The sequence below is a fragment of the Mastacembelus armatus genome, chromosome 16 (genome assembly GCF_900324485.2).
Source record: "Mastacembelus armatus chromosome 16, fMasArm1.2, whole genome shotgun sequence".
Classification (NCBI taxonomy): Eukaryota; Metazoa; Chordata; class Actinopteri; order Synbranchiformes; family Mastacembelidae; genus Mastacembelus; species Mastacembelus armatus.
Window position 1 is genome coordinate 25,436,222 of NC_046648.1, and position 11,241 is coordinate 25,447,462.

Consider the following 11,241-nt stretch of genomic DNA (forward strand, 5'->3'; position numbering starts at 1 on the left):
GCTGGTGATTGAAACTGGCGTCTTTCTGATTCCAGATGGGCTCGTCAACCCTTCAGGTCCCCCGGTGTCCCCCCATCAGGTCCCGAGTGCTTGGTGCTCCTGTTGTAAAGACTGTACTTGTCACGGTCGAGTGCTCCCAGCCTCCCGCTCCAGCCCACATCACTTATTTAGCGGTGCAGACCATCTGTCATCCTGCTGTAATTTGCTGGAAAAACTAAGGTTTTCTGTAATGTATTTTTAGTAGATTCCCTCTCCAGGGCCTTTCCACATGAAAGTACATTAACCCACTACTATAAATCCATCGCGTCCCTCGGCAGCATGCCATGAAGCAAACAATTAACTCCAGCTTAAGTCCCAGGTCTGACAGGCACCTAAACAGGAGCTGTTTTTAAGAGGCAGCTGATTTCACAGCTAAAGAGATTACAGCACCAAGTTCAGCTATTTTGGAAGAGGGAGAAAAACACTGTGTGAGCAAATTGTGTGCTGGGCTGTCAAACCATGACCGTGCCTGCCAATGAGGCGTCGCCCGCCACCTTATCGCCTTAAAGAACCTGCACTTTCTTCCTCTCACTCTCTGTCTCGTAGCACCGCAGGGATCCCTCATCCTCAAAACTAATTCCTTCGGAGTGAAGGCGTTTTTTGACTTTTTTGTCTTTTACTTTCCGCCTCCTGACAGGTATTCTCCCGACGACGGTGCTCGGACAAGTTCAATCCCCCGACCTTGATGACTGGAGCGAGAAGGCGTACCGGTTCGAAGGCAAACCATCCAGGTACTTTGATCTCACGTAGTGAAAAGTATCCCAGGGCTGAAAGACGACATATGACGAGAGACAGGGAGAGAGGTGGACGTGGAGGTGAAAAAGTAAACTTTGGGCTTGGAGTGCAGGGCCACGTGGTAATAAGGTAGAGGAAGATATGGCACTGAGGTAGAGAGAGGTAGAAGAGAGACAGACTAACAGGACTAAAGACGTGGACAGTAAACTGGACAGAGTGACAAAGGCAGCAGAGGTGGAAAGAAACATGCAGGTAAAGAGGAAACACAAACCTGATGTTCCTTTAGGTTCCAGCTCATTTCTGTTCCTGTTGCTCTGAATGTAGCAGTGAACCCTTCACTTAAACCTGATGTATTTGCCACAGAGATGCTGCGGTTCATAAAGACAAACAGCCGCTGGAAACGTGATGAAATCTGACAATTCTTAATTTCATGTGTTGACGTGAGGAAGGCTCCAGCCTCCTCATCGCTCCACACACACCTGTCATGATTCATTTGCTGCTTCCATTGCACACTTTCCTTTTATTAATACCCAAACTCTTCCACCTCAGCCCAGTGTGGAAACCTTTTTGCAGTATTTTACGTTTGTTTTGTTCCTTTATGCACACATTAAAAATGTGTATGTTGACACACACTCATGTAGATTTTAGCATTTTACAGAAATACATGGAAACTAATGGCTGCTGGGAACAGCAAGAGAAACACCCAAACACTGCACGGCCTGCACAGGGACATCAGAAATACGTGTATACGTGACGTGTAGTAAATTAAAGTATCATCACACTGAACTACTCAAAGCTGAGTGCCAAGCTGTCCTGTGATTTAAGACTGTATGTGTCAGAAACTACTGTGAACTCTCAACGTGCTGGGACGGAGGCAGAAATCTCAAACATCTGGAAACAAATACACAGATTACCTGAGTACTGTGAGTACAGTAGGTACCAACAGGGCTGAGCCGATGCAGTATAATGATTAATTATATTATATCTAACAGTTTTAGGGCTTGATCCCCAGGATTTTACAGAGGGGAACAAACTCACCACTCTGGAATAAATGTAGACACTCCTGCAGACTGAGAGCAGCTTTGGATGAAAGAAAGCAGAGAATGTGAGGCTGTTTGAGGATGCTCATGTGACACACAGCAGGAGACGCATAAAGAAAGAGGGAAAATGAAAGAGCTGAGCAGGAAGTGACAGATTTAAAACAGAGAGGGAGACAGCACAAAGGTGCACCGCCACCGAGAGGAGGAGGGAGAACTGGGACAGAGGAACAGGCAGTTTGAAGGGAGAAACAAAGAACGAGTGATGGAGAATGAAAGGGCAGAGGATGGGACGAGGGAGAGCTAGAAAAGGGAACCTGACTTGTTAGGAACAGTGCTATTAATACTTCATAACCAGCGGTACTGAAAATTCCCCGTGAAGCGCGGTGAGGGTGTGCTCGTTTGTTTGATGAGGCGAGGCTTCATGCGGACGCGTTGAAAGAGCCTGATTGTGCTTCCTGCCACCTTCTCTTCTAACGAGATACCTGTAAGGCGGGACGACATGAGACGGCCGAGAACAAAGAGACGGAGAGAATCACCACAGACGCTCCTGAGCCGCCAGCCCTCATCACGGCAGCTGGCAGTCAGCGGTTAGTTCACTGCGTGGATCAGGCTGCACGTTGGCACATATGAGACTGATGGAGCTCAGATGAAAAATAAGAAGTACAGAGTTCAGACAAAAGTCCCAGTGGATCAAAAACCACCTTGTCCTGTGTGTGTAGTGCTTAGTTTGACACTGATCCCCACATGAAATCTCTGTGCCGTGAATCCAGCAGAGCAAAGCAGCCGCACAGGTTGGATCCCTGGTTCAGTGGTTGGTCCATGCGGTCTGAGCTGTGATGTTCAGGTCTTTGTGAAGGGGTTAAACATTTACATCAGCCTCGTATCACATACCCAGATCCCGGGTCTTTCAGATCGGTTTTCAGCCCGTGGATCCTTGTGTTGTGGTGTCGCTCCATTTAAAGTGAAGAAACTTTTTTCTAATGTGGGTTCCTGAGTTTGGCAAAGCCCATGAATTATTATATATTTCTAAACACAGAACCAGTCTGGTGGTGTGTATGTGGAGTTTTATTCAAATCTTTTGATATAAAATAGTAAATGTAATTTATCACACGATGCCTTTGTGCAGTGGATGCCAGAGCTTAGCATAGGAACTGCAGCAAAAACACACAGACCCAAAAATATTCAGACAGACTCTAAGTAACATAAAGTTCAGGCGGAGGAAGCAGCGAAACTGGGCTGAGCAGAGAAGAAGAATGTGACACCTGACCTACTCTGTCTCTCTCAGGTTGTTCAGTCTGAACCAGAGCTCCGGGCAGCTCAGTATCAGGGAGGGGACTCCTCCAGGCTCGTACCGTCTGCAGGTACGCGTGTCGGACCACACCTGGCCCGACGTCACCTCCACGGCTCAGGTGGACGTCACAGAGCTGCAGCAGGACGCCCTGCAGAACGCCGCCTCGGTCCGTCTGTCCAGTAAGTCCCGCACTGACGATGATACCACCATCTCATATGACCGTAGGCTTTGCTGTGTCTTGATCTGGCCCCAGACACTTGGTGAGTTTCCATCCGCTGAGAGGACAATGAACTCACAACACAGTGCAAACAGACTTAGTGAGTGTATCATCACATACACGAATCATGTGACCTAAACGTTGCAGATGTAAACAGATGTGTGCAGCACAGCGAGAGACTCAAGTACATGAAACTGTCAGTGTCCATCATGGTTTGACTGGTGCTCTCACCATCACCTTCCTCCGCAGGGATTTAATGGTTTAACCCAACTGGAAAATCCACCCTCTGCTCCCAGTGGCACCTCCTCATATGTGGTAGTGGATTTATTTAAAATTAGAAAACTCACAACACAAGATGCACACCCTGCTGGTTGCCATGGTAACTGTAAATGATGGGGTGCAATGCTGATGGGTCCACCAGGCTCCATCAGCAACAACAAACAACAAGCGAGGCATGATGGGAAATCACTCCCTGTTTCCTTCTTTGTCATGGTTTGAAGAATTTTTGTCCTCGCACCATTTTTCTTCCTTTCCCTGAGCTTCATCAGGAGCTTTTCCTGACACACTGTTTGTTGTGCTGCTGCTACAAAACGAATAAATCTGCTCCTCGTCCTCCTCCAGACCTGACGGTGGAGGAGTTTTTCAGCGGAGGTGAGGAGAGTCGCTTCTCCCGTCTGGGCCGGCTGTTGGCCGAGCTCCTGCACACTCCGCCGGAAAACGTTCAGATCTTCTCTGTGGGCGACGGCGGCCGACAGGGGGAGAAGGAGCTCGGCGTCTGGTTTGCCGCCCATGGCTCACCGTACTACAGGGCGGAGAAGCTGCACGGCTACGTGGCGTCAAACAAGGCCAAGGTGAGGAGATGTGGCTGGAATCAGTCAGTATTTGACCTTTACTGACCTTTACACACCTTTACCACCAGTCCAACCAGAACTAGGCTGCTTTTCTGACTCTTCTCTGGAAAAACATCCACAGGCCATTTACTAAAAAAACTGTCAAAGCCCTAATTTATATCCTTTAAACCAACCACAAGTGTATAAATAACAGTACAAAGCAGAAATTAAAAATAACACATCAAATGCTGCAGTAGAAATGTGTCTTTAATTATCTCCGGGTGAAAGGAAACGCACCTTAGCTGATTTAGAACAAAAATGCAGATACAGAAAAAGACGATGTGGAAAGTGGCTCTGGAGCCAAAAACTAAAGCTGTGCCTGGGGAGGGTGAAGTCACTGTGGATAAGAGCGTCAGCTGAATAACTAAACTCCAAAAAAAGAAATGCACAGTTGGAAAGAGACAGGAAAGCCTGAGGGACCGAGATGAAAACCTCTCACCCATAAAGACAAAATGAGAGAAAAAAGGATGACAAGCAGCGAAACAGGTGAGTTTGGAAAAGCAAAACTTTACAGGAGGGAAAGTGAAAAACACCAAAGTGCATAAATAACATGAAGGGAAGTCGATTCAGACGTTAGTGATGTAAATACACATCTCTGCAATCCTGTTCAAATACTTAGTAGTTTTAGTTTTATTTACTCCAGATATACTTTTAATTGTAGTATCATGTGGTTTTTGTTAGTCTGACACTAGTTTAATCCGTTTTAGTTTGTTAGTTTCATGTTTGTTTTAATGTCACTTTGACTTATTGTGATGTTAGTTTTACTTTTGATTATCTGCTTTCACTCCCATTGATTAGCATTGATTAGCATAATTAGCATTTTTCTGGTTATCCTCATCTTTTGTTCATGCTAGTTTTAGTTTAGCTGACTTTCAGTTAATAACTGGTAATCTTGTTTTAGTTTTGGTTAACTTCATGTTTGTCTCAGTTAGCTAACTAGCTTGATCCTCACGTTTTATCTTTCTTTGGTTAAACTAACACTTTTAGCTTCATGTCAGCTGCTTTGTTTAGATTCAGTTGATCTCCTGTTAGTTAGTTGTGGTGTGTTTAGGTGGTTTCTTATTCTTATATATTTTCCTAAGTAGCTTTAGTTTCACTTCGTTTGGTTAGCTTCATGCTAACACTAGTTTAAACTTTTAGATTTCATAGACTTAAATGTTAAAATGAGTTGTGTACTAGTTTTGTTGTGGTGTAGGAAATTGGTTAGCTACTCCATTTGATGCTCACTTTAATGACTGAGGTGTTTGTCTCCCCGTTCACCTGCTGCAGCTGGAGGCCACGGTGGGCGTGTCCATCTCTCAGGTGGGCGTGGATGACTGTCCCCACACCGACTGCAGCCAGGCTGGAGGCTGCAGCAGCGAGCTCTCATTCAGCCAGGCCCCGCTGGCCCTCAGCTCCAGCAACATCTCTCTGGTGTCGCTGTCGGCCTCGGTGACGGCTCGATGTGGCTGCAGAGGACGGGAGGCGATCCACCTGCCCTGCTCCGCCTACCCCACCACCCCCTGCCTCAACGGGGGCACTTGTCAGGATGGACCGCTGGGGTACAGGTGAGTGCAGAGAGGGGTGTGGTAGATTCAATGAAACCTTGAGTACCCACTATGGAGGGGATTATCCTGGAACGCTGTTGTCCTTGTAGGTGTGGGTACAATCTCAGGATAAAAGCTTTGGCACAAAAAGAAAACATCTTCTTTATAATGAGATTCTGTCAGTTTCTTTTGCCCACTTTTCTCACATTTTTAGCTCCGTGTTTCTCGGTTCTGTACAAGTCTGACAGTCGTCTGCAACAGATTCCAGTTCAGAACTGTGAGCTTCACTGTCTGAGGCTGCACCTCCCAACTGCCAAGTGACTGATGATTGTCCAACAGTTTGAAGGTGTAGGAAGACGGAGGAGACAAACATGTAACTGCTGTACAGTAGTCTGCTTTAAATGGTTTGGATCTCAGTAGAGACCTTTGGCATCTCTTATGGCGATAATACTGGCAGCAAGTGCAATTTAACCATTACATGAATAAACACGAATAAACATTTGAAATAAATAAATAAAATACATTTGAACACCTTCATAGCGATGCTTCCACCAGTCAACGATAAGGGAAACGCTCTGTGTGTCTCAGGTGTAAGTGTCCTCCCATGTTCGACGGCCCCGAGTGCCAACACACCAAACACAGCTTCGGGGGCCAGGGTTACGCCTGGTTCCCTCCCATCAGGCCTTGCTTCCAGAGCCACATCTCCCTGGAGTTCCTGGCTGAATCTGCCAATGGGCTGCTCCTGTACAACGGGCCGCTCAGCCCCGCCCACTCTGGCGAGCAGGAGGACTTCATCGCCATAGGTGAGTTTACTTTGAAAAGGTGCTTGTTCTGTGTAAAAATGCTTTTAGGGGTTCAGGGTGATGAGGCCTGAGCCTTGTTCTTTTTTATTTTCAGAGCTACAGCGGCTACTTAGAATTGTTGTGAGGTAAAGTGAGAAAACTACAGCCGCCATGAGACACTATTCCTGTGCTGCTCGTCCTTTTGACAAACACAAAGCTTGAATCAATCGGCTGCTGCAAAGACCCAGAGCTTCATAAACTCTAATGTCAGCTCCCGGCGGTCCTGATGAGGCGTTAGCGGATTAGTCTGCACGACCTTTCGGGCACTTCCTGCATAATCTCATGACATTAAACTTATGTAATTATTGAACCCGACCCGCTGCTGTGTGTGTGCAGGGACGGGAAAATCATTGATCACTGCAGCATTGATCACTCTGAAGCATTTTCACTTAAGTGTTCGATAAAGTGACTGAGGTTGATTGGGTCACAAACACACATGTGACGTGGACAGCAGGTCAGGGGATGTGGGGAGACCCAGAATTGACTGACTCAGCAGCTGACAGCCAGAGGCTTGGTCATATAAATCCACTGTCCCACACTGCCTTCACAGACACAGTGACAAATGTCACTTTACCTTCGATTCGGTTCATTCTAGCATCTAAAGCTTGAGGTTCCACTAACTAATGACCTGGATCTTGTCTTCTTATATTGTCCTGTGTTTCCTCCACATCTCCAAATATCTGGATATTTGGTCTCTGATGTCAGTTCATGTGATAACACCTGACCTGCTGTCAAGTCAGCGGTCAGTCCGTGTGCCCCCCACAGATTACAAGGCGTCAGCAGTGATGTCATTCTGTGTTAGCTGGAGACCGGCAGGCTCAGACTCAAACTAAGCAGCAGGAAACACAGGAGGAATGTTTGTGGTTATGATTTTAGAGTAAATGCGAATCCTCTTCCGTCCAGAGTTGAGGAACGGGGTTCCAGCTCTGAGCGTCAATCATGGATCAGGAACCCTGACGCTGCAGCTTCCTCCCAAATCCACCGTCACCGACCGGCGCTGGCATCGCCTCGACGTCATCAGCGATGGAAAGGTGATGCAGACGGATGGATGAGGGGGTGGATGAAAACACCTGAAGTTTATACTTCAGTACAGTTGTACAGTACAGTAAAGTCTGCAACACAAGCACAGTCAAAGCGAAGTGGATGACATCATTCTTTGTCTGCACGTGTTCAGGCCGTCCAGCTGGTCCTGGACCAGTGTGGGGGGGTGGTGGTGAACGAGCCTGAGGGTCCTGGGGGGGACATGGAGGAGGTGGACGAGTCCAGCTGCAGAGCTGCAGGAGAGACCCCCGGGAACCAGAGGTGACTTCTCCTTCTCTGCTCCTGCTCACTTTATTCATTCTTCTTCCTCCTTCTTTTTCTCCCTCTCTTCTTCTTGATCCTCCTTATCCTCTTCTCGTGGTTTTCTCCTCCTTCAATCCACTTCTCTGTTTTTTTCTCATCCAATTTTCTTTTCTCGTCTCCAAAACTTTTTTCCCAGTCTGCTCCTCCTTTTTCTGTCTGCTCCTCCTTTTTCTGTCTGCTCCTCCTCTTTCTGTCTGCTCCTCCTCTTCCTGTCTGCTCCTCCTCTTTCTGTCTGCTCCTCCTCTTCCTGTCTGCTCCTCCTCTTCCTGTCTGCTCCTCCTCTTCCTGTCCGCTCCTCCTCTTCCTGTCTGCTCCTCCTTTTTCTGTCTGCTCCTCCTCTTCCTGTCCGCTCCTCCTTTTTCTGTCTGCTCCTCCTCTTCCTGTCCGCTCCTCCTTTTTCTGTCTGCTCCTCCTCTTCCTGTCCGCTCCTCCTTTTTCTGTCTGCTCCTCCTCTTCCTGTCCGCTCCTCCTTTTTCTGCTGCTCCTCCTTTTTCTGTCTGCTCCTCCTCTTCCTGTCCGCTCCTCCTCTTCCTGTCTGCTCCTCCTTTTTCTGTCTGCTCCTCCTCTTCCTGTCCGCTCCTCCTTTTTCTGTCTGCTCCTCCTCTTCCTGTCCGCTCCTCCTTTTTCTGTCTGCTCCTCCTCTTCCTGTCCGCTCCTCCTTTTTCTGTCTGCTCCTCCTCTTCCTGTCTGCTCCACCTCTTCCCCTCTTCCTGTCTGCTCCTCCATTTTCTGTCTTCCCCATCCTTTTCTTTCTTGTTGCTCCTGCTCCTCTTTCTCGACTCCTCATGTTGATCTCCTCCTCCAACACCTTTCTAAGTCTCCTCCTTCTCCTCTTCAGGTACCTGAATGTCTTCCAGCCTCTTCAGTTGGGGGGAGTGAAGGAAACGTCCCCTCACCAACGATATCGTGGTTTCACCGGCTGCATCCGCAACCTGGTGGTGGACAGTCAGGTAACACAGTGTGTGTGTGTGTGTGTGTGTGTGTGTGTGTGTGTGTGTGTGTCACAGCCCTCCTGCTGTGGTTCCTGTGCTGTTCAGTAGAAGAAGAGCTGTGGCTGCCTCCCGCTACCCACAATCCTTTGTGCTCTGTGGTTCTGTCAGGCCCTCACGTTCCGTATGTTCAGTGTGTGAGTGTATCATCTGTTTGTCAGAACCATCGCTCGATGACTTAATTTAAGAGACGTTCACGGCTTTGAGAAATGTCCCAGTGTTGATGAATCTTCAGATTATTTCTACCTGCTGCTTCAAGGATCCATCACGTCCTGTAGTTTGTGGAATCACAGTTTGTTTAGCTGAGAATATAAAACCACAGGCAGTTTTTCAGATATTCAAACATATCTAAATATTTTTCTCTGTCACTTTAGTGATTCTGACATTTTGAGAACAAACTTATTGGGGTTTTCTTTTTGTCAAAACTCTCCTCAGATAGTTGCTGGGGTTCAGGACCGACAGCTGTTTTCATTTGGGTTTGTGATGGCAGGTGTTTTTGACTCTTACCGTTAAATGACGTTGATGGATATCACAGGTAAAGAAACGTAGCGTGATGCTTTTATTTGACTACATTATTTCCTGACTTTTCCCTGTGGACTATTCTCAGAGGGTGAACCATAATTCAGTGACCAGCTGACCATCTGTTCGGTCCCTTTCTGTGTAGAGAAAATCTCAAAGCAGCTTTAAAGACATGGAGAAAAACATAATCCACCATAACAAGCTTCTCTCTGCTGCTCTGAAACCACAGCTGGTTTCGTGATTCCTTCAGAAACTCAAAGCACATTTGGGAGTTGATGCGTTAAGGTGCTTGTTTAGCAGTGTAGCGCACGTCAAATTCAGCTTTGCTGCATTTCAGTAAAGGCAAAAGGCAGAATTCCTACAAACTGGCTGGCTGTGAACGCAGCCTGCATCACATGTGCAGGCATTTGGTGTCAGGCTGGAGATTTGCAGTGATGATAAGACTGATTTGATGATCCCTCCGTCCATCAGGTGTACGACCTGGCGTCTCCAGGTGAGAGCGTGGACAGCAGCCCGGGGTGCAGGCTGACGGACGGGGTGTGTGTCACGGCCGCCAGTCCCTCCTGTGGCGTTCACGCCTCCTGCCTCGCCGACTGGGGCTCCTTTAGCTGCGAGTGCCACCCGGGATACAGCGGACACAAGTGTGACCGAGGTGAGTCGCCCTCGGAGTGTGTGTGGATGTTGTGTGTGTGTGTGTACGACAGATGTTGAGATTCCCCAAACAGCTGGGAGACTCCAGGGCCGAGAAGAGAGTCTGTCACAGAGACTCTGTGCTGACCCAACACTAACCACCTTCAGGGTTAGAGGGATTGAGCTGTAGGACAGAGGGGTCGGGCTCCACAGGACTTCAGACTGAGGGGTTTGAGACTCAGAACCGAGAGGCACGAGACTAAGCTACAAGTTAATTACAGTCAATACTACAAACCTCAAACAAATCCAGCTACAGTCCCTTACAGACCTCTCTTTTTTCTGATTTGCTGAAGGTGCTTTCACACCTACAGGCTTTAGTCCGTTTAATCCGGACTCTAGTTCCCTCTTGGTCCGGTTTGTTTCATCTGGTCTGAGCTGCTCAAGAGGAAAATACTACATGTTTAGAAACTCATGAGCAAACATGGTGTGAAACAATCACGGCTAAAGGGACCCGCATCGCTTACTGCTGAAGGCAACCATGACCTTTGACCTCTGTTTGAGGGGACAGATAACAACCAGGGATAGCAATGAAAACGAACACGTGGGGCTGAAGCTGGATGCTTGATGCTTGCTTTGTAAATCCAGCCTCAGGCTGCGCTCAGACTGACTGAGCTCTGCAGAAACGATCTTTCCACACTGTGTAGGTGGACAGACGCACAGAGCTGCCGGTTCAGGGCAGGTTTGTTTGTCTTCATGAAACAGTTCAGGCCTTTTTGTGTCTTGTCCTCCCCTCAGACGTCCCAGACTTCTCCTTTGCCCCGGCCAGCTTTGCTCGTTATCAGCTCAGAGGAGGCGGCAGCTCCCGCCGCACAAGCATCCAGCTGCTCCTCCGCACCAGAGCCACCTCAGGTACCCTGCTGTCCGTGACGTCCCGGGAAGCCGGCGAGTACATCGTCCTGGAGGTCGGTCCCGGTCTCCTCAGTGTCCTTTGACAGCACATGTGGGATGGACTTGTTTCAGGCACGGAGAAATGTTTTGCTTTCTCCTTCTCTGTCAGATCATGGAGGGTCACCTCTCTGTTCGTGCCAACCTTGGCGACGGCGCCCACGCTCTGCGGCTTCCCGGCCAGCGGGTGGACGTTGGACAGTGGGTCCTGGTCAGCCTCAATCGTCATGACAA

General features: G+C 48.2%; 1 protein-coding gene across 1 annotated transcript in view; it reads left to right on the plus strand.

The window, feature by feature from the left end:
- The window catches only part of LOC113136349 (neural-cadherin), a 79,653-nt gene that overhangs the window by 64,117 nt on the left and 4,295 nt on the right, over window positions 1-11,241 (plus strand). The window contains exons 20-30 of the mRNA XM_026317092.1: window positions 677-770; window positions 3,100-3,284; window positions 3,944-4,173; window positions 5,482-5,759; window positions 6,327-6,541; window positions 7,484-7,611; window positions 7,755-7,882; window positions 8,763-8,874; window positions 9,904-10,084; window positions 10,858-11,024; window positions 11,120-11,241. The exon at window positions 11,120-11,241 is cut by the window's right edge and continues 143 nt beyond it. Coding sequence (XP_026172877.1) covers window positions 677-770; window positions 3,100-3,284; window positions 3,944-4,173; window positions 5,482-5,759; window positions 6,327-6,541; window positions 7,484-7,611; window positions 7,755-7,882; window positions 8,763-8,874; window positions 9,904-10,084; window positions 10,858-11,024; window positions 11,120-11,241 — 1,840 coding nt within the window. The remainder of the gene's footprint in view (window positions 1-676; window positions 771-3,099; window positions 3,285-3,943; window positions 4,174-5,481; window positions 5,760-6,326; window positions 6,542-7,483; window positions 7,612-7,754; window positions 7,883-8,762; window positions 8,875-9,903; window positions 10,085-10,857; window positions 11,025-11,119) is intronic.